Source organism: Galleria mellonella, unplaced genomic scaffold, assembly GCF_026898425.1.
Source record: "Galleria mellonella isolate WM207_F2 unplaced genomic scaffold, CSIRO_AGI_GalMel_v1 utg74, whole genome shotgun sequence".
Classification (NCBI taxonomy): domain Eukaryota; kingdom Metazoa; phylum Arthropoda; class Insecta; order Lepidoptera; family Pyralidae; genus Galleria; species Galleria mellonella.
Genome location: NW_026442147.1, coordinates 4,074,830 through 4,099,378, shown reverse-complemented (window position 1 = coordinate 4,099,378; position 24,549 = coordinate 4,074,830). Strand labels below are relative to the sequence as shown.

Here is a 24,549-nt window from a genome sequence, read left to right as displayed (position 1 = left end):
ATCTCTACTATATATATGGACGATTTGTAATAATAAAGACAGTTCAATTCAGATACTCTACGAGTCTAGTCATTTCAAAAACACCAACTGTGTTAAAACCCTGCCCCATAACAATTTTGGCGCAGTCGGTAGGATCCGTCGCGTAATAGTGCAAGTCGAACTTAACGTCTGGGACTCGGACAAACATCGCCAACAATCCTAGGACGGTGCCTGAAGGGCTTTGAATAGTTCGCCGAATCTATACTCTGCAATGCGTATCCTGTTGCTGTTACTGGGGTAAGTGGTCAACACATGTTGCTCTGTTTCCTTTCTCTGTTTCCTTTTCATAAATCTTTTTCGCCTAAATCATAAAATAATTTTATTATTCAAACTCAAAATCTATTTTTCTATCTATTTTTAATATTCTATTATACTATATCAATTTTACGAATTCAATTATTCTAATTTCAACATTCATTATGTCACAACAAAATATTGACGTAAAACCTAAATTTTGCGAACAAAATGTTCCGCTAAATACTTTATTACAATTAATACCGGATTTCGATACAACTCAATCGGGTCAAGTATATAAGTTCATAAGATCGTGCGATTCAGCTTTTAAATTAGCAAGTCTAGAGCAGGAAGAAATTTTATTAATTTACGCTTTAAACAAAATAAGTGGGAATACTTCTTCTGATATCCACGCGAAACTATACTCAAACTGGGACGACTTAAAAACGTTCCTTATACAAAAATTTTCGCAGACAAAAACTCTTTCACATCTAAATCTCGAACTACAATCACTCTTTCAGAAACCAAATGAATCGGTAACGGAATTTTTCCACCGCGTAGATTTATGTAGAAATAAAATCTTAGAAAAATTAACAACTGAAGTGGTAGATGCGACATTAATAGGACGGAAAACTACTACGGAAGAAACAGCTCTGAACGTTTTTATTAATGGATTAAGTTCTGACATAGGTGTAATGTTAAGAACAAAAGGTTTTGATTCATTAACTCATGCTGGAAACTTTGCAATTCAAGAAGAAAAAATTCGAAAAATGAATACGGCTAGGCAAAGTTTGTTTAAAAATAGTCGAATAACAACACCGCTATATAGCAATGTCGTTCGTCAACCACCTCAGATCAATCAACCTCAAATACATAAACCACCAGATAAACATACTATTAATACCAATCCGCGAAAATTTATTATATGTAATTATTGTAAAAAACCCGGACATCATATAACTAATTGTAGAAAGAGAATATTTAATAATAGTCGTAATAACCAATTTCCGCGAAATAATCCGACTCCAGCTCGAGTAAATCATTTAAACTTGCAACCGGCCGAGCTGACGGGCACAGTTTCGGAAACGGTTCCCACGTATTGCCCAAATATTTCAATGATCACCGAGGGTCAGGATATTGCCCTAGAACCTCAAATAAACGATCTTCAAATTCAGTAAAATTCAATAGTAATCAGTGTCATACTACATTATCTAATACAAACATCACTACACAAGCGCAAACAATTCCAGTCCATCGGGGACAATTAAGCGATGTGTGTACTTGTGATAATAAAACCACGATAGCTACTAAGTCAAACTTAGAGCTCTCTGAATCATTAATCATTAATCTCACAAAGATCACTGAATCTCTTATAAAGGTCACAGAAACCTTACTAAATCAATCAAAGAAACCTATTAACTCTGTAGATTGTATCACTAATTCCACTAATTCTGAAAAAGATCAATGTCTAAAACCTATATTAAAAGAATCTAATTCAAATCCCATGCGCAATCAACAAACTACAAAGACTAAAAAATCAAAAAATCTCGTAAATCGAAACAAAAATCAAAAATAAAACTAAAATCGAATCAAATAAAGAAAAGAGCTTATCCTAATGAATCTTACAATATCTCTACATTAAATATACCTCCTGAAAATCTTTTGCACTGTAAATTTCATATTGATGGCCAACCAGTTACGTTATTAGTAGACACGGGAGCAGCCATTTCAGTTATAAATAAAAATAAAATCGGTAAAAATACCATCGATACATCAAACGTCGTTTCTATTATTGGTATCTCTAATGAAAATTCGCCTTTTCAAACATGTGGCACATCCCACATTTCATTAGATCAATTTCCAAAATTTAAATTCCATGTCGCAAATTTAAACATACACGCTGATGGTATACTCGGTAATGATTTCATGTCAAAATTCAATGTCAACATTTATATTCAATCAAAAACGATGCGAATACATGACAGGACTTATCAGTTGTTCCTTCTGGGAGATGAACCAAAGTACTTTGATAATGGTAAACAAATTATCAAACGTCGTTCGGAGACAGTTATATCATGTTTAACTAATGATATATCAGACGGAACTGCAATGATAAATAAGCAAAACATTAGTAACGATATCTGTATTCCTAATGCTCTTGTTAATGTCAAAAATAATAGCTTTCTCATTACTTGTGTAAACTCGAGTGATAATGACGTATATATTTCAACGCCTATTATAGATGTAAATTCTGTTAACGAATCGGAACTAATTCAACAGTCTGTTTCCTTACCCAATTCACAAATTAACAACATCTCTATAAAACAAAGAATAGATATCGGGAGCCTTATAAGGTGTGATCATTTAAATAAAGAAGAAAGCGAATCTCTCGATAAAATAACTTCAGAATATTCGGACATTTTCTACGTGGAAGGCGATCCACTAACGTTCACGAATCACACTAAACATTCTATTCCTACTACGTCAGATATACCAATTAATACTAAAACTTATAGATTCCCTCAAGTACACCAACAAGAAGTAAGAAATCAGATAGACAAAATGTTACAACAGAATATTATAAAAGATAGTACTTCTCCATGGAGCAGTCCAATCTGGGTAGTTCCAAAAAAATTAGACGCGTCTGGAAAACAAAAATGGCGTGTTGTAATTGATTATAGAAAATTAAATGACGTCACTATTGGAGACAGTTACCCGTTGCCTAACATAACTGACATACTAGATAAGTTAGGACATTCAGTATATTTCACAACTTTAGATTTAGCATCCGGTTTCCATCAAATTGAATTAGACCCCAAGGATATTCCCAAAACTGCCTTCAGCACTCCTTTTGGTCATTACGAATTTTTAAGAATGCCTTTCGGACTCAAAAATGCACCAGCTACATTCCAACGTGCCATGGATAGTGTACTTTACGGATTACAAGGAGAACGATGCTTTGTTTACCTTGATGATATCGTAGTGTTTGCATCCAGCCTTCAAGAACATAAACAGAAATTAACTGAAGTATTCGATCGGTTACGAAAATACGGTCTGAAAATACAACCAGATAAATGCGAATTCTTGAGAAAAGAAGTTGCTTACCTGGGTCATATTATATCGAGTGAAGGTGTAAAGCCAAATCCCGAAAAAGTAAAATCAGTTCGTGAGTTTCCAGTCCCTAAATCATGTAAAGATATTAAATCATTTCTTGGTCTCGCAGGCTACTATCGTAGGTTCATACCTAACTTTAGTAAGCTCACTAAGCCTTTAACAAGCTTATTAAGAAAGGATGTTCCGTTTACATGGAGTTGTGTACAACAGCAGGCTTTTGACTCCTGTAAGGAAATTCTCACAACTCCTCTGTTACAATATCCCGATTTTACTAAAGAGTTTATATTAACTACGGATGCTTCAATCCACGCTATCGGAGCGATTCTCTCGCAAGGTGAAATTGGCAAAGATTTACCTATTGCTTACGCATCACGTACGTTAAATAAAGCTGAAAGTAATTACTCTACCATAGAGCGCAAACTTCTCGCAATAGTATGGGCCGTGAAACACTTTCGACCATATTTATTCGGTAGAAAATTTAAAATATTTACTGATCACAAACCACTCACATGGTTATTTTCCATTAAAGATCCGGGATCACGTCTCGTTCGCTGGAGACTGAAACTAGAAGAATATGAATATGAAATAAATTACAAAGCCGGAAAAAATAATACAAACGCCGATGCTTTATCACGACCACCTATATTAAATATGGGTACAGACAACCCTGAAAAACAATTTGAAACATTATTAAAAACAAACTATGAACAATTCTTATCTCAAGGTTGTAGCGCTAATTCACATAAGCTTAAAACTTCACCTGAAAATCTTTTAGAGTCTAATCATAAAAATATCTTCATCCCTGTGTCGTGTCAAAAATCAGATCTTAATAACTTATACAACGAAGCTTTAGATCTATGTGCTTCCCAAAGCAATCAACCTGAAACAGAAAAGCAAGTCTACGACATAGATAAAATAACTTCTGAATATCAGCAAAACATTTTCCTTTGTTATACTAGAACATCATACTATGATCCATGGGACGCGGAGAGTTATTTTAAATCATTGTTATCGTGCTTACATAAGCATAATATTGAAACTTTGTATATACCGAACCTGAAATATGATCAAACTTGCAAGCTTCAGGGCAATCAACAGCTACATATCTCAGCTTATTTGGCAGAAATATATAATTGCAATATAATCATTTGCGAGAATAAAATTACTCATCCTTCGCCTCAGGAAATTCCCAGCATTCTAAAAACATACCATGATGAACCGCTCTCAGGACATCGAGGTATAATTGAAACCACTAGGAAAATTCGAGAACATTACTTCTGGAAAAACATGGCCGAAGACATCAAAAATTACATAAACTCTTGTGAAATATGTCAGCGCAATAAGATTCAAAGAAAAACTTTTAAAGCTCCAATGGTATTAACATCCCAATCTAATGAACCTTTTGAACGTGTTTCTATAGACTTAGTATCATATTCTGACATTAGTGACAATAATAACAAATACATATTGACACTACAAGATGAACTAACTAGGTACGTCCAAGCTTATCCAATTTCTGATAAAGAAGCTCTAACAGTTGCTAAGCAACTCTTTCACTTCTGTCAACATTTCGGTGTACCTAGACGTTTCCATTCTGACCAAGGTACTGAATTCATGAATGGACTAATGAAGCGATTAATAAGACTTCTCGGTACAAGTCAAACTTTTAATACAGCTTACCACCCTCAAACTAATGGTGCATTAGAAAGGTTTCATGCCACACTTCGAGATCACATACGAATGTACCAGGCACGTAAATTGAAAAATTGGGATCAAATTATTCCACTGGCTATTATATGTCATAACACCTCAGTTAATAGCTCTACAGGTTTCACACCCTACGAACTTCTATTTGGTTTTAAACCAAGACCTTTTTATTCATTAAAAACAATACCCGATTATACTGCATTCGATTATATTAAAGATTTAAACGAACGACTTAGAATAGCCCGCGATGTCGCAACACAGAACGTTCAGAAAATGAAAGAAAAAGCCAAGGAACGTTACGACGGGAAAATTAAAAATATTGCTAAATTTAATGTAGGTGACAAGGTGATGATCAAGGTCCCTAACCCAAATAATTTAGATAATAAGTGGGAAGGGCCATTCGATGTGATACGTGTAGGCTTTAATGAAAATTATGTTATTCGTAAATCCGGGAGACATCAGTTAGTTCACGCAAATAGATTAAGACCTTATGAAATAAATAAACTCGTTAATTAAATAAATAATTAGCCGTGTGGAAGCCGGCTTTACCAAAGAATAGCACCAACGTTCAGATTTGACGTGTCGTAGAAGGCGACTAACAAACAAGTAGCCGTGTAGTAGTCGGCTTTACCAAAGAATAACACTGACGTTCAGATTTGACGTGTCGTATAAGGCGACTAACAAACAATTAGCCGTGTAGTAGTCGGCTTTACCAAAGAATAGCACTGACGTTCAGATTTGACGTGTCGTATAAGGCGACTAACAAACAAGTAGCCGTGTAGTAGTCGGCTTTACCAAAGAATAACACTGACGTTCAGATTTGACGTGTCGTATAAGGCGACTAACAAACAATCAGCCGTGTAGTAGTCGGCTTTACCAAAGAATAGCACTGACGTTCAGATTTGACGTGTCGTATAAGGCGACTAACAAACAATGAGCCGTATAGACGCCGGCTTGTACAAAGAATAGCTCTAACATGTTAAGTTGTTTCCACATCAAACAACTTATAGTATTAATTTATTATAAGCAATATTCAAAATCAATTAAATCAATAATTCCTCAATAATCAATTAAATCAATAATTATTCTATAAGCAATGAAATCAATAATTCTTCTATAATCAATTAAATCAATAATTCTTCAATAATCAATTAAATCAACAATTCTTCTATAATCAATTAAATCAATAATTCTTCTATAATCAATTTAATAAATAATTCTTCAATAATCAATTAAATCAATAATTCTTCTATAATCAATTTAATAAATAATTCTTCAATAATCAATTAAATCAATAATTCTTCTATAATCAATTTAAATCAATAATTCTTCAATAATCAATTAAATCAATAATTCTTCAATAATCAATTAAAGCAATAATTCTTCAATAATCAATTAAATCAATAATTCTTCAATAATCAATTAAATCAATAATTCTTCAATAATCAATCAATTTTAATCATTATACAAAATATCATTTTTGTTATATTCGTTAGCTTACGAATCGTCCTAAAATCGTCTTTATTTCTAATAAAAAATAAAACATAATTAAAACATAAATTTATAAATAATAGTTCTTATGTTTGTTCAATTCGATATTACCTTAATAAATTAGAAAAAAACTTGTAATAGAATCTTCTTTCTTGATGCTCGAACAAATCTTAATTATTTCTTCAACAACTAAAAACTTCAATGAAAGTATATTTAAGATAACTTATGATGATCGAATAATTAATGAAAATATTCAGTCTCAACGATGACTTACATTCAAGTTAAAAGGTTCTTTATTTTAAATCTTTAGATTAGGCTAGTGTAGACATTTCCGTAATTTCTTTGCAGATAGTAGAATCCGTAATAAATCTAGAAAATGAAATTAATGATTGTTTAGCAAGCATATTGTTCGTAAAATCAAATATTAAACTTATCTTCTCTTTCTGCTTATGTATATTCTGATAGGCTTGTATACATATTAGATTTTCCATTAATTCAAGGCGAACCTCTCAATCTCTATCACATATATTCCATTCCAATCCAACATTTTAATTCCTCTCTGCATACAACCATCCTACCTGAGCACATGCATTTGGCTACAAATCCTAGCGGTAATATATACGTATCTACGAGCGACCTCACTTCATGCAAGTCCTACGCTATAAAGAAGAAGATCTGCACCTCTTTTGTCGCATATGAAGCAGCATCACGTCCATTATGTGAGCTCCAGATCCTGTTAAGCATTTCAAAGACTTTACCTGAAATTTGTACCACATCCACATTTGAAGCAAGAATTAACACTTTTCAAAACATTGACAACAACCAATGGCTTTACATACTTACAGAAGACACTAATTGTATACTTCAATGTAAAACGGAAGTTACACATCATAAATTACAAGGAGCAGGCATTTTATCCTTACCGGAAAACTGCAAACTTTATACTGGGTATAGTACGCTAACAGCCTTTCAATCTATTGAAGAAAATGTAACATATCCTGTAATAGTTCCAGACATTAGAACAGACGATTGCTTTGAAGAATACAAGAACTTTGAAGCTCCAAACTTAATTCCTATTAAAATTAATGAAATGCCTTTGGATTCACTGAAACAAATAAAACATCATGTCGATAAATTTAAGGAAAGCTTAGAAAATATGAGATCTCGACCAATCCTACAAAGATATTCGTCAACGTTTACATGGATATACTTCGTGTTATTCATAACAATGCTAGGATACTTCATTTATAAAATTAGCAAACGTTGTCCTAATGGATTACTCCTGCGTAACCGAAGACCAAGCCGTGATAATAGTTGTATACAAATATTTAACAACTGTTTTTCAAACACATCACGACGTCAGAGAATCCAAGTTGCCGTCCCGATGACTACTATAGCAACAAGTACCTGCGTAACGGAAGACGAAGAGGAAAATGAAGAAAATTATCCAAGAACTTCAACACCGAGAGTTCAAAGATCAAGCTCTCAAGCCCAATCTTTATTCTAAGGGGGAGGTGTTACATATATTAAGAGTACGTGACCTAAGACCATGTGTCAGCCTACGACCTAATCATTATAATATTTGACATTCCTATTTGTATATTTGTATTTGTCCATTTGATATCGAAATCATTATATTGTTTAATATTCATATTTGTATATTTGTTTATCTCATACAAATTTCCATTAGTAAGTTATTATCTGTATTTGTTGTCACTCTTTCGATGGAAGTATTTGACTATTGTAATTGTAAATAGTAATTAAGATATCTCTACTATATATATGGACGATTTGTAATAATAAAGACAGTTCAATTCAGATACTCTACGAGTCTAGTCATTTCAAAAACACCAACTGTGTTAAAACCCTGCCCCATAACACCATAAGAAAAATATCGTTACCAGTATTAGAAGGTACATTTAGAATTTATTTATTAAATTTGTCGCTATTTTAGATAATACACTATTAAATTATCTTATTGCTGTCTAATGTGTATTCGAAATACCTACCTAGCAAATAGTGTACTATAAGATCTAAAAATTTTTTTTAATATATTAATATTGATGACTCCCAAGATATATTTTTGTTGTGATACTGGCCATAAACAAACACATATTATATGAATAATACTTAATTTTTAATCGACTTACAAAAGAAAGTTATTTATTTACTCATAGATTATAAATGTATGTTTATTACGAGTATGTGATATTGATAAACATTGATAACTTTAGTTAGTTATACATAACTCCAATTTATTTACAATCAATAGAATACACTTCTAAGTTACTTTTTCCATAATAGAATCACCAGTATTTTTACGGAACCAAAATATATTTTCTTGGCTTGAAAAAAAAATCATATGCAATATTAATTTTTTCAAATCAAAAATCGATCACATATTTACGAAAATGTTATATTGTAGGTAATGTATTCAGATATGAAACTTACAATAAAAACTGTAACCGTACACCTTATTCTTTAATCTTTAAAAACTTTTCGAAACTCAACAAAACAAATTTAAAAAGTGGGCGGTGATTCCACTGTCATTTTCTTCTAAAGTATAATAGCCGACGGCATAGGCTCGCGCCGTCTTATTATGGTGAAAAGAAAAAAAATAAAGGCTAAGGAACAAAATAAAAAGAACACAATGCCCGCCTCACAATCAAACTACGAAAGAAGGATGCTTTGCGAATCTGGGCAATAAATTCCTATTGATTGAATTTCGGACTCATGCTGAGTTATACGGGCTCATTATAGTAACGATAATTTTATTTTTTATATAGTTTGGATATTATAATATAATTTTTATATAAATTTATGTTACAAATGACGTCACACTTAATTTTTAATTTTTTTTTATTACAAGGTGATAATAAAAGATATTACTAGGTGAGTTTGCACTTGATCTTATGTGATCTGTGATGTGATCACAGTGATGATAAAATCAAGATTATTTTGGTTGCAATTAATACGTCTATGAAATAAAAATAAGTAAAAATTATAAATACATGTATTATATGTGAATTCTATTAAAGTATTTCAAATGCATTTTTATTAACCCACCTTTTTCATGCTTAGTACAATAACTTCTAGCATACTATAATATAATACTAACTTTAACTTAATAATATTGATTATTAATGTTATTACAAATTTAACCCTTCTTTGCATAATGGTGGAAATTTCCATCATAACATTGAATGCCTAAAAATTATATAAAAGAACAAGTTCACTTTAAGTTAATCATGTCTGGATACCTTTATAATGTCCACTGCAAAAAAATATAGCTATAAAATTTATTTTTTTAACCATTTTTCTTTTAATTTTGAACATGAATTATATCACCTTGATTTATTTGACCAATAAAAAAAATCATGCAAAGAACGGTTAAAAGTGATTTTTTCTTTGTATGTTTAGGTTTCTCATAGAGCATTAATCTAAGTTTGTTTGTTACTGTAGCGTCTTAGCATTGTAAACGATCAGGCAATTATTATGAAATTTGGGATATACTTGACATTTTGTATCAGCCGTTAAATGTCCACTGTTGAACATAGCTTCCTCCATTAGAGGGGTTTTGCCACGCTGGGTAGGCAGGTTGACAACCGCAGTTTGGCTTTAGGTAATGTTTTAAGAGGGAAACTGTGACACTTCTTTAGTCGCCTCTTACAACACCCACAGGAAAGAAATGGATGGCATGGATATGCCGGGACCTACACAATGATTACAAATATATATACCTTCCTAGTAAAATTATTTACACATTAAACAAATTGTCACAATAAGCGTCTTCCGTCTGAATGGAGCATCTTCGACGTCTGTTAGTCATTAAATTAAAATTTTAAATTATAATATTATCCACTGTTCAGAAGCTGTGTTTATGAACGAATTTGTATGTAACCAATTATGCAATCAACTATTAATTAATTATTATTAATAGTTACGCGGTATTGCGAATAGAAATTTAGAGACATTATTCATAAAAGTGTCAAAACTCGGCAATCTAGTTTTTATTTATTCAATAAAACGTATGAATGAAGCAGGTAATTAAAGTATTAAGTAGGTATTAAAGAGTTACAATTTGAACACTTTTTTAAGGTTGTTTTATTGTGAGATTAGACAATGTAAATGTAATTACAGGAGTTGTTCACAAAGCTGATGAGAAACTCAATAGTTTTTTTTTTATTTATTAACTTAATTACATTAATTAAATACATTCGGTTCAACATACCTCAACCTAGAGTAAGCACCATCTGGCAAGATAAATTAAAAATTAATTACATTAAAAAAATATTTTTTTTTTACTCATAGTACAAGTTTTGTGAAGTAAATACATATTTTAACAATAATTTTACTCATATTTCATCATATCAACAAAAATAATGAGAATACCTACTTACTATTATTTTATCTATAGTATGCCTTGTACTTCTGTGTTTATTATTTCTTCTGTGGCATGGCTACTAATTAACAATATTCAATCACTAGAGATTTTAAATAGATACCCTTATGCACGAGCGGTTACTTTACAAACCAATGAACTATGAATCAACACTGGTTCTTTTCCCAACCGTATAATTCCTGCTTCCTTATTATCTGCTACTTTATAATACACTCATTGTTAAGTATAGGTACGATTTAAAAGATTTTTACCGTATTCTTGTGAATGGAGCGTGCAGTTCATTTTATGTTTGCCGATTAGACATGCGCAAGTTACGTTAACTGGGCGTTTCTGAAGAGAACCATTGTTATAGATACTTTAACCATAGTTCAAGTGTTGTAAAATTCATCTGAAATGTGAATGAAATTTTTATATAAATTCTTCGTAACTACAAAGTGAACATTACAAAATGTCATTCTATTGTGTACGTTCTTGTCATTCAGATTGGATGCGGTATTAGAAATGTACTGACAGTTATTTAATACTGTATTCATAAATAATTTAGTAAGTACATATATCATCATAATTTCAGCCATTATCCGTCCACTGCTGGACGTAAGCCTCCCCCATAGAATGCCATAAAGAACGGAAGAAGAAAGGAAAGAAGAAGTCCTGAGCCACCTGCATTCCCTGACTCCCTGCAATGTATTTCAGGTCGTCACTCCATCTAGTGGAGGGTCGTCCTACACTGCGTTTACCCGTACGCGGTCGTCACTCAAGTACTTATATAGTACATACAATTATTATAAATATCTATGTATTTATTTATTTCTAAACTAGCTTTTTTAGCTATATAAAAGACGGCCTTATCGCTAAACTATCTATTCCAGATAAGCGTTGGGTAAATGATATTAAAAAAAAGACAAAGTGTAGATGGTGCACTATTATATAGATACTAATATAATACGTAAATTAATATGAAATATATTCAAAATACATCAAAATAATATTCATACGCTGAATCACTTCACAAACTATTTTAAACTCAAACTTATCAAACGTTCGTGCGTACTCGTAAACTAAAATAAACACAATACCCATCAGCAATTTAACAAAAACTTCCTCCATTTTATGCCCAATAACAAACACCCAGCTTGTTTGCAATGAAAACACAAAGTCAATCCCTAAAGCTCCAACCAAAATAAATATGTGTACAGCTCTTGAAGAAGACCCTTAGTAAAGTTTGGGACGAGATTCCTTAGAAATCACAACCAATATAATAATCGCTACCAATATAGTTATGATATGAATCCTATTAATATTATATAATAAACGCAAAAGGGTGGATGTTTGTTACTCTTTCACGCAAAAACTAATAAATGGATTTGAATGAAATTTGGTACACAGGTAGACTATATCCTAACATAACACAGTGTACTTTATATACTTATTGACATGAGTGAAACCGTAGAATACAGCTAGTATTAAATATTTAATAAATAAAATAAACAAGATAAAGTTATGAAGTAATATTTTAATGCATGAGAACTTATAATTAAGTCGTTGTTTTGCATAGCGTCACAAATCGATTTTCCAGCTCTTACTTATACAATAATAAAAAGCTTTTTTTTATTATTGTATAAGTAAATTTGAACAAAGATGATTTGAATTCGAATCCATTCTGGAATCTGCAGTTTCATTTCCGTGTCAATGAATCGATTTTTTCTTTTATACACTTATAGAATTATTAGTTACAAAACCATTATGAAATCAAATCGAATCAAGTCATTTATTGCACGATTATGGGTACATACATTAGATGAAAATATTTTTTACAAGTCCATTATACCACATTGGCATAGTTATGGGCTATTAGACAGTTTTTTGCGCATGCGTAGTTACAATTCTTCTGAAAGATGAGATAGCTATTGTCTGAGACTTAGATTAATGATTGGCCTCTTTAGCGTAATGGGAACCAATAATTAAGGCCTTAGATTACAGAACAGAAGATTATCCGCCTAATAACATAATTCGTTGTATAATCTGAGGTCAGTTCAGTTTGTTACCGAAGACAGAATATTTTAGTTTTTTTTTTATGCAACTTAGAATAGCGAAGGAGCTGACGGCCCACTTGATGTAAAGTTGTAACCGTCGCCTATAGACATGAACCGCACCATGGATATAAAAGAGTATACTGCGTCGCCCATAACACCATTCACGCGTTCCATTCATTTAATCCATACGAATGGACACGTATAGCTTGGAAATGGCAACGTATAGCTTTTTAGCATACCCATAGAGTTATTTCTATAAAAAGACCTCTTAGTTTGCCTTCATTCTTAGTGAATATTGACGAAAATCCTATTCTCCTAAATATAAATTTAATTAAGATTATGTTCTAAAATATTAAACAGACTTTAATTGTGTCATATTTTGATTTAAAAACTAAAATATTGCACAAATTTTGATATATCTTCTATGAAACCAATCTGCAAGTACATATATATTTTCAGATAAAAAAAATATATTTCCAAATCGATTTACAACTGATGAAATTAAGAGGTAACAAATATAAAAAAAAAACTGAATGGAGAACCTCCTTCTTTTTGAAGTCGATATTTGTTGTTTATTTATTTTATTTGTATATTTATTGAAATACGTATTCATAAAATAACTCTCATTTTATGATCAACGTAATAGATACAACATTAATTATTGGATAACTGCCTCCCGCATAACAAACCCCATAATTCAATTAGATGATCCAACATAAATAGCGTTGTCAAAGGTCTGAGAGGCCATTCAGAGCGCACGTGCACGTCTTACAATGCCCAACCAACCCTACAAACTCTGCGGGTCGCCAAGGCCCAAAGTGAGAAATTTCACAATAGTGTCAAAGTATTGAACTAAGGTGTGATGGTTTGGTTCGTACATAATGGCTCAGTATGAGGTTATTGCTTATGTCTGCTGCCTCTTTGATTGGCAACCGCTTTGTATGTGGGCGAAGCTATTAATAAACGAATAGATTAAATCCTTGGTGCGGGTTTGGAATAATATGTCTTTATAATTTTTCAGTCGAAAGATGATTCGATGAATAATCTTTACTATTACATGAATTATTTTCAATTTAACAACAACAACAAAAATTATAAGATTACGTTTAACAAAAACACAGTAATTGAGATACACAATGATGCTTTAACTTTGTAATACTTTTCGAGTCATCATATCATCATCAGATCGACCTTTAACAGTCCACTACTGAATATAAGCCTACCCCTTGGATGGTTTTGCCAGTAGTTGCCACGCTTGGCAGGTAGATTGGCAACCGCAGTTAGGCTTTGGAGATGTTTTAAGAGAGAGCCTGCTACTCTCCCTTAGTCGCCTCTTAGAACACCCACGGAAAAGGAAGGAGTGGCCTGTTCTATGCCAGGACCACATGGACTTTTCGAGTATTTGAATTTTATTAATTAACTAGTTGTTGCCAGCGACTTTGTCCGCGTTTTCGTCTTTTTCGTAAAATAAGTAGCCTATGTCCTTCCACACGGGTCAGTGGTTTTGATGTAACAAACACATTTCCCTTCACTGCTCTGCTCCTATTGATCGTAGCGTGATGAAAAGTATACTATAACCTGCCCAGGATTATGAATAATAATTATACCAATTTCCGTTAAAATCCGTCGAGTAGTTTTTGTTTCTATAACTAACATACAGACAAAAATTTTACTGATTGCATTTTTGGCATCAATATCGACCACTAATCACCCCCTGATAGTTATTTTTGAAATATATTTGATGTACAGAAATGACCTCTCTACAGATTTATTATAAGTATAGCTCATGAAACAATTTCAAAGGAACATAGACAAATATTATATATGTAAAGAAAGGTATTACGACTTTTATTGAATACTTAATGGGTTAATGTATGTAGGATTGATTATGATAATTAAAATTTAAGTAAATATATACTAAATATAAGCTATATTATTAAACGAATACAAAACCAAGCCTACAATATTAATTTTTTTTATTATTAATTTAAAAAAACTATAAAACAATGAATCAAAATAATCCTCGTAATAATTATATCAATTCCAGTGAGCCAAAGAACATACTACCAACTTATAATGTCACTGACCTCTCTCAACTTCAAGATCAGTGACTCAGTAGTTCAGTAGCGAGTAGTGACGGTGCCGCGCCGCGCCGCGCGAAGGCCACTACTACTATCGTTAGGAACTTCCCTGCACATGATTCATACAGGTTGTTCACACATAATTATGGTGAATCAAAAAGCAATATCATTTCGACCATGACTGATGTTAATGGGAGTCATAAATCAAATTAACATCTGACTTACGATGAACAAGCTAAAGGTGTCACGTGTATATTTTTTTGTTCCAACTTTGTAATTTTATATTTTAAATAAGAAATTAAAATGTAGTTGTGTTATGGGGCAGGGTTTTAACACAGTTGGTGTTTTTGAAATGACTAGACTCGTAGAGTATCTGAATTGAACTGTATTTATTATTACAAATCGTCCATATATATAGTAGAGATATCTTAATTACTATTTACAATTACAATAGTCAAATACTTCCATCGAAAGAGTGACAACAAATACAGATAATAACTTACTAATGGAAATTTGTATGAGATAAACAAATATACAAATATGAATATTAAACAATATAATGATTTCGATATCAAATGGACAAATACAAATATACAAATAGGAATGTCAAATATTATAATGATTAGGTCGTAGGCTGACACATGGTCTTAGGTCACGTACTCTTAATATATGTAACACCTCCCCCTTAGAATAAAGATTGGGCTTGAGAGCTTGATCTTTGAACTCTCGGTGTTGAAGTTCTTGGATAATTTTCTTCATTTTCCTCTTCGTCTTCCGTTACGCAGGTACTTGTTGCTATAGTAGTCATCGGGACGGCAACTTGGATTCTCTGACGTCGTGATGTGTTTGAAAAACAGTTGTTAAATATTTGTATACAACTATTATCACGGCTTGGTCTTCGGTTACGCAGGAGTAATCCATTAGGACAACGTTTGCTAATTTTATAAATGAAGTATCCTAGCATTGTTATGAATAACACGAAGTATATCCATGTAAACGTTGACGAATATCTTTGTAAGATTGGTCGAGATCTCATATTTTCTAAGCTTTCCTTAAATTTATCGACATGATGTTTTATTTGTTTCAGTGAATCCAAAGGCATTTCATTAATTTTAATAGGAATTAAGTTTGGAGCTTCAAAGTTCTTGTATTCTTCAAAGCAATCGTCTGTTCTAATGTCTGGAACTATTACAGGATATGTTACATTTTCTTCAATAGATTGAAAGGCTGTTAGCGTACTATACCCAGTATAAAGTTTGCAGTTTTCCGGTAAGGATAAAATGCCTGCTCCTTGTAATTTATGATGTGTAACTTCCGTTTTACATTGAAGTATACAATTAGTGTCTTCTGTAAGTATGTAAAGCCATTGGTTGTTGTCAATGTTTTGAAAAGTGTTAATTCTTGCTTCAAATGTGGATGTTGTACAAATTTCAGGTAAAGTTTTTGAAATGCTTAACAGGATCTGGAGCTCACATAATGGACGTGATGCTGCTTCATATGCGACAAAAGAGGTGCAGATCTTCTTCTTTATAGCGTAGGACTTGCATGAAGTGAGGTCGCTCGTAGATACGTATATATTACCGCTAGGATTTGTAGCCAAATGCATATGCTCAGGTAGGATGGTTGTATGCAGAGAGGAATTAAAATGTTGGATTGGAATGGAATATATGTGATAGAGATTGAGAGGTTCGCCTTGAATTAATGGAAAATCTAATATGTATACAAGTCTATCAGAATATACATAAGCAGAAAGAGAAGATAAGTTTAATATTTGATTTTACGAACAATATGCTTGCTAAACAATCATTAATTTCATTTTCTAGATTTATTACGGATTCTACTATCTGCAAAGAAATTACGGAAATGTCTACACTAGCCTAATCTAAAGATTTAAAATAAAGAACCTTTTAACTTGAATGTAAGTCATCGTTGAGACTGAATATTTTCATTAATTATTCGATCATCATAAGTTATCTTAAATATACTTTCATTGAAGTTTTTAGTTGTTGAAGAAATAATTAAGATTTGTTCGAGCATCAAGAAAGAAGATTCTATTACAAGTTTTTTTTCTAATTTATTAAGGTAATATCGAATTGAACAAACATAAGAACTATTATTTATAAATTTATGTTTTAATTATGTTTTATTTTTTATTAGAAATAAAGACGATTTTAGGACGATTCGTAAGCTAACGAATATAACAAAAATGATATTTTGTATAATGATTAAAATTGATTGATTATTGAAGAATTATTGATTTAATTGATTATTGAAGAATTATTGATTTAATTGATTATTGAAGAATTATTGCTTTAATTGATTATTGAAGAATTATTGATTTAATTGATTATTGAAGAATTATTGATTTAATTGATTATTGAAGAATTATTGATTTAATTGATTATAGAAGAATTATTGATTTAATTGATTATTGAAGAATTATTGATTTAATTGATTATTGAAGAATTATTGATTTAATTGATTATTGAAGAATTATTGATTAAATTGATTATAGAAGAATTATTGATTTAATTGATTATTGAAGAATTATTTATTAAATTGATTATAGAAGAATTATTGATTTAATTGATTATAGAAGAATTGTTGATTTAATTGATTATTGAAGAATTATTGATTTAATTGATTATAGAAGAATTATTGATTTCATTGCTTATAGAATAATTATTGATTTAATTGATTATTGAGGAATTATTGATTTAATTGATTTTGAATATTGCTTATAATAAATTAATACTATAAGTTGTTTGATGTGGAAACAACTTAACATGTTAGAGCTATTCTTTGTACAAGCCGGCGTCTATACGGCTCATTGTTTGTTAGTCGCCTTATACGACACGTCAAATCTGAACGTCAGTGCTATTCTTTGGTAAAGCCGACTACTACACGGCTACTTGTTTGTTAGTCGCCTTCTACGACACGTCAAATCTGAACGTTGGTGCTATTCTTTGGTAAAGCCGGCTTCCACACGGCTACTTGTTTGTTAGTCGCCTTCTACGACACGTCAAATCTGAACGTTGGTGCTATTCTTTGGTAAAGCCGGCTACCACACGGCTAATTGTTTGTTAGTCGCCTTCTACGACACGTCAAATCTGAACGTTGGTGCTATTCTTTGGTAAAGCCGGCTTCCACACGGCTAATTATTTATTTAATTAACGAGTTTATTTATTTCATAAGGTCTTAATCTATTTGCGTGAACTAACTGATGTCTCCCGGATTTACGAATAACATAATTTTCATTAAAGCCTACACGTATCACATCGAATGGCCCTTCCCACTTATTATCTAAATTATTTGGGTTAGGGACCTTGATCATCACCTTGTCACCTACATTAAATTTAGCAATATTTTTAATTTTCCCGTCGTAACGTTCCTTGGCTTTTTCTTTCATTTTCTGAACGTTCTGTGTTGCGACATCGCGGGCTATTCTAAGTCGTTCGTTTAAATCTTTAATATAATCGAATGCAGTATAATCGGGTATTGTTTTTAATGAATAAAAAGGTCTTGGTTTAAAACCAAATAGAAGTTCGTAGGGTGTGAAACCTGTAGAGCTATTAACTGAGGTGTTATGACATATAATAGCCAGTGGAATAATTTGATCCCAATTTTTCAATTTACGTGCCTGGTACATTCGTATGTGATCTCGAAGTGTGGCATGAAACCTTTCTAATGCACCATTAGTTTGAGGGTGGTAAGCTGTATTAAAAGTTTGACTTGTACCGAGAAGTCTTATTAATTGCTTCATTAGTCCATTCATGAATTCAGTACCTTGGTCAGAATGGAAACGTCTAGGTACACCGAAATGTTGACAGAAGTGAAAGAGTTGCTTAGCAACTGTTAGAGCTTCTTTATCAGAAATTGGATAAGCTTGGACGTACCTAGTTAGTTCATCTTGTAGTGTCAATATGTATTTGTTATTATTGTCACTAATGTCAGAATATGATACTAAGTCTATAGAAACACGTTCAAAAGGTTCATTAGATTGGGATGTTAATACCATTGGAGCTTTAAAAGTTTTTCTTTGAATCTTATTGCGCTGACATATTTCACAAGAGTTTATGTAATTTTTGATGTCTTCGGCCATGTTTTTCCAGAAGTAATGTTCTCGAATTTTCCTAGTGGTTTCAATTATACCTCGATGTCCTGAGAGCGGTTCATCATGGTATGTTTTTAGAATGCTGGGAATTTCCTGAGGCGAAGGATGAGTAATTTTATTCTCGCAAATGATTATATTGCAATTATATATTTCTGCCAAATAAGCTGAGATATGTAGCTGTTGATTGCCCTGAAGCTTACAAGTTTGATCATATTTCAGGTTCGGTATATACAAAGTTTCAATATTATGCTTATGTAAGCACGATAACAATGATTTAAAATAACTCTCCGCGTCCCATGGATCATAGTATGATGTTCTAGTATAACAAAGGAAAATGTTTTGCTGATATTCAGAAGTTATTTTATCTATGTCGTAGACTTGTTTTTCTGTTTCAGGTTGATTGCTTTGGGAAGCACATAGATCTAAAGCTTCGTTGTATAAGTTATTAAGATCTGATTTTTGACACGACACAGGGATGAAGATATTTTTATGATTAGACTCTAAAAGATTTTCAGGTGAAGTTTTAAGCTTATGTGAATTAGCGCTACAACCTTGAGCTAAGAATTGTTCATAGTTTGTTCTTAATAATGTTTCAAATTGTTTGTCAGGATTGTCTGTACCCATATTTAATATAGGTGGTCGTGATAAAGCATCGGCGTTTGTATTATTTTTTCCGGCTTTGTAATTAATTTCATATTCATATTCTTCTAGTTTCAGTCTCCAGCGAACGAGACGTGATCCCGGATCTTTAATGGAAAATAACCATGTGAGTGGTTTGTGATCAGTAAATATTTTTAAATTTTCTACCGAATAAATATGGTCGAAAGTGTTTCACGGCCCATACTATTGCGAGAAGTTCGCGCTCTATGGTAGAGTAATTACTTTCAGCTTTATTTAACGTACGTGATGCGTAAGCAATAGGTAAATCTTTGCCAATTTCACCTTGCGAGAGAATCGCTCCGATAGCGTGGATTGAAGCATCCGTAGTTAATATAAACTCTTTAGTAAAATCGGGATATTGTAACAGAGGAGTCGTTGTGAGAATTTCCTTACAGGAGTCAAAAGCCTGCTGTTGTACACAACTCCATGTAAACGGAACATCCTTTCTTAATAAGCTTGTTAAAGGCTTAGTGAGCTTACTAAAGTTAGGTATGAACCTACGATAGTAGCCTGCGAGACCAAGAAATGATTTAATATCTTTACATGATTTAGGGACTGGAAACTCACGAACTGATTTTACTTTTTCGGGATTTGGCTTTACACCTTCACTCGATATAATATGACCCAGGTAAGCAACTTCTTTTCTCAAGAATTCGCATTTATCTGGTTGTATTTTCAGACCGTATTTTCGTAACCGATCGAATACTTCAGTTAATTTCTGTTTATGTTCTTGAAGGCTGGATGCAAACACTACGATATCATCAAGGTAAACAAAGCATCGTTCTCCTTGTAATCCGTAAAGTACACTATCCATGGCACGTTGGAATGTAGCTGGTGCATTTTTGAGTCCGAAAGGCATTCTTAAAAATTCGTAATGACCAAAAGGAGTGCTGAAGGCAGTTTTGGGAATATCCTTGGGGTCTAATTCAATTTGATGGAAACCGGATGCTAAATCTAAAGTTGTGAAATATACTGAATGTCCTAACTTATCTAGTATGTCAGTTATGTTAGGCAACGGGTAACTGTCTCCAATAGTGACGTCATTTAATTTTCTATAATCAATTACAACACGCCATTTTTGTTTTCCAGACGCGTCTAATTTTTTTGGAACTACCCAGATTGGACTGCTCCATGGAGAAGTACTATCTTTTATTATATTCTGTTGTAACATTTTGTCTATCTGATTTCTTACTTCTTGTTGGTGTACTTGAGGGAATCTATAAGTTTTAGTATTAATTGGTATATCTGACGTAGTAGGAATAGAATGTTTAGTGTGATTCGTGAACGTTAGTGGATCGCCTTCCACGTAGAAAATGTCTGAATATTTTGAAGTTATTTTATCGAGAGATTCACGTTCTTCTTTATTTAAATGATCACACCTTATAAGGCTCTCGATATCTATTCTTTGTTTTATAGAGATGTTGTTAATTTGTGAATTGGGTAAGGAAACAGACTGTTGAATTAGTTCCGATTCGTTAACAGAATTTACATCTATAATAGGCGTTGAAATATATACGTCATTATCACTCGAGTTTACACAAGTAATGAGAAAGCTATTATTTTTGACATTAACAAGAGCATTAGGAATACAGATATCGTTACTAATGTTTTGCTTATTTATCATTGCAGTTCCGTCTGATATATCATTAGTTAAACATGATATAACTGTCTCCGAACGACGTTTGATAATTTGTTTACCATTATCAAAGTACTTTGGTTCATCTCCCAGAAGGAACAACTGATAAGTCCTGTCATGTATTCGCATCGTTTTTGATTGAATATAAATGTTGACATTGAATTTTGACATGAAATCATTACCGAGTATACCATCAGCGTGTATGTTTAAATTTGCGACATGGAATTTAAATTTTGGAAATTGATCTAATGAAATGTGGGATGTGCCACATGTTTGAAAAGGCGAATTTTCATTAGAGATACCAATAATAGAAACGACGTTTGATGTATCGATGGTATTTTTACCGATTTTATTTTTATTTATAACTGAAATGGCTGCTCCCGTGTCTACTAATAACGTAACTGGTTGGCCATCAATATGAAATTTACAGTGCAAAAGATTTTCAGGAGGTATATTTAATGTAGAGATATTGTAAGATTCATTAGGATAAGCTCTTTTCTTTATTTGATTCGATTTTAGTTTTATTTTTGATTTTTGTTTCGATTTACGAGATTTTTTTGATTTTTTAGTCTTTGTAGTTTGTTGATTGCGCATGGGATTTGAATTAGATTCTTTTAATATAGGTTTTAGACATTGATCTTTTTCAGAATTAGTGGAATTAGTGATACAATCTACAGAGTTAATAGGTTTCTTTGATTGATTTAGTAAGGTTTCTGTGACCTTTATAAGAGATTCAGTGATCTTTGTGAGATTAATGATTAATGATTCAGAGAGCTCTAAGTTTGACTTAGTAGCTATCGTGGTTTTATTATCACAAGTACACACATCGCTTAATTGTCCCCGATGGACTGGAATTGTTTGCGCTTGTGTAGTGATGTTTGTATTAGATAATGTAGTATGACACTGATTACTATTGAATTTTACTGAATTTGAAGATCGTTTATTTGAGGTTCTAGAGTAATATCCTGACCCTCGGTGATCATTGAAATATTTGGGCAATACGTGGGAACCGTTTCCGAAACTGTGCCCGTCAGATCGGCCGGTTGCAAGTTTAAATGATTTACTCGAGCTGGAGTCGGATTATTTCGCGGAAATTGGTTATTACGACTATTATTAAATATTCTCTTTCTACAATTAGTTATATGATGTCCGGGTTTTTTACAATAATTACATATAATAAATTTTCGCGGATTGGTATTAATAGTATGTTTATCTGGTGGTTTATGTATTTGAGGTTGATTGATCTGAGGTGGTTGACGAACGACATTGCTATATAGCGGTGTTGTTATTCGACTATTTTTAAACAAACTTTGCCTAGCCGTATTCATTTTTCGAATTTTTTCTTCTTGAATTGCAAAGTTTCCAGCATGAGTTAATGAATCAAAACCTTTTGTTCTCAACATTACACCTATGTCAGAACTCAATCCATTAATAAAAACGTTCAGAGCTGTTTCTTCCGTAGTAGTTTTCCGTCCTATTGATGTCGCATCTACCACTTCAGTTGTTAATTTTTCTAAAATTTTATTTCTACATAAATCTACGCGGTGGAAAAATTCCGTTACCGATTCATTTGGTTTCTGAAAGAGTGATTGTAGTTCGAGATTTAGATGTGAAAGAGTTTTTGTTTGCGAAAATTTTTGTATAAGGAACGTTTTTAAGTCGTCCCAGTTTGAGTATAGTTTCGCGTGGATATCAGAAGAAGTATTCCCACTTATTTTATTTAAAGCATAAATTAATAAAATTTCTTCCTGCTCTAGACTTGCTAATTTAAAAGCTGAATCGCACGATCTTATGAACTTATATACTTGACCCGATTGTGTTGTATCGAAATCCGGTATTAATTGTAATAAAGTATTTAGCGGAACATTTTGTTCGCAAAATTTAGGTTTTGTGTCAATATTTTGTTGTGACATAATGAATGTTGAAATTAGAATAATTGAATTCGTAAAATTGATATAGTATAATAGAATATTAAAAATAGATAGAAAAATAGATTTTGAGTTTGAATAATAAAATTATTTTATGATTTAGGCGAAAAAGATTTATGAAAAGGAAACAGAGAAAGGAAACAGAGCAACATGTGTTGACCACTTACCCCAGTAACAGCAACAGGATACGCATTGCAGAGTATAGATTCGGCGAACTATTCAAAGCCCTTCAGGCACCGTCCTAGGATTGTTGGCGATGTTTGTCCGAGTCCCAGACGTTAAGTTCGACTTGCACTATTACGCGACGGATCCTACCGACTGCGCCAAAATTGTTATGGGGCAGGGTTTTAACACAGTTGGTGTTTTTGAAATGACTAGACTCGTAGAGTATCTGAATTGAACTGTCTTTATTATTACAAATCGTCCATATATATAGTAGAGATATCTTAATTACTATTTACAATTACAATAGTCAAATACTTCCATCGAAAGAGTGACAACAAATACAGATAATAACTTACTAATGGAAATTTGTATGAGATAAACAAATATACAAATATGAATATTAAACAATATAATGATTTCGATATCAAATGGACAAATACAAATATACAAATAGGAATGTCAAATATTATAATGATTAGGTCGTAGGCTGACACATGGTCTTAGGTCACGTACTCTTAATATATGTAACAGTTGTCTACATTAATCCCAATCTTACCCTAAATTAAGTCTTGATGATAACTGTAATGTATATATTATTATATTATAATAAACACCAATTATAGTATTATATTATTTTTCTGTGCTGTAACGTAAAAAAGATACTGTTTCTACTTACATTAACGCCAGAGAGCACCGAATGCCAAAACCTTTTCCTTAACTCATACATTTTCTTAACTTGAATCATGTATACACGCCGGTTTCGTAGATTTAGTAGACGTATTTTCAATAATTTTTGTTGTGTTTTTTTTTTACTTTTAATGATCATTATGAACGATTATCTAATATAAATAACTTTAATATATACCCATATGTAATTAATGAAAGCTGCATATCAGTAAATATATAATAGACATTTACGAGTATATAATAGTTATTAATGTCGAT

The 24,549-nt window shown here is 32.1% G+C and overlaps 3 protein-coding genes and 1 pseudogene across 3 annotated transcripts; 2 read left to right on the top strand and 2 right to left on the bottom strand.

The window, feature by feature from the left end:
- Positions 1 to 417: 417 nt before the first annotated feature.
- Positions 418 to 1,535, top strand: LOC128202073 (uncharacterized). The gene has a single exon (XM_052901045.1). The coding sequence runs from the start codon at positions 459 to 461 to the stop codon at positions 1,449 to 1,451; it is 993 nt and encodes a 330-aa protein (XP_052757005.1). The 5' UTR covers positions 418 to 458; the 3' UTR covers positions 1,452 to 1,535.
- Positions 1,536 to 7,171: 5,636 nt separating this feature from the next.
- Positions 7,172 to 8,407, top strand: LOC128202074 (uncharacterized). The gene has a single exon (XM_052901046.1). It carries the CDS (start codon positions 7,172 to 7,174, stop codon positions 8,090 to 8,092), a length of 921 nt encoding a protein of 306 aa, XP_052757006.1. The 3' UTR covers positions 8,093 to 8,407.
- Positions 8,408 to 15,468: 7,061 nt separating this feature from the next.
- LOC128202075 (uncharacterized) lies at positions 15,469 to 17,469 on the bottom strand (annotated as a pseudogene).
- Positions 17,470 to 22,401: 4,932 nt separating this feature from the next.
- Positions 22,402 to 24,128, bottom strand: LOC128202076 (uncharacterized). The gene has a single exon (XM_052901047.1). It carries the CDS (start codon positions 23,422 to 23,424, stop codon positions 22,432 to 22,434), a length of 993 nt encoding a protein of 330 aa, XP_052757007.1. The 5' UTR covers positions 23,425 to 24,128; the 3' UTR covers positions 22,402 to 22,431.
- Positions 24,129 to 24,549: the final 421 nt, after the last annotated feature.

Excerpts from the sequence above, each read along its gene's own strand:
- LOC128202074 (XM_052901046.1), top strand. The coding sequence starts at position 7,172 with ATGCATTTGGCTACAAATCCTAGCGGTAATATATACGTATCTACGAGC.
- LOC128202073 (XM_052901045.1), top strand. The coding sequence starts at position 459 with ATGTCACAACAAAATATTGACGTAAAACCTAAATTTTGCGAACAAAAT.
- LOC128202076 (XM_052901047.1), bottom strand. The coding sequence starts at position 23,424 with ATGTCACAACAAAATATTGACACAAAACCTAAATTTTGCGAACAAAAT.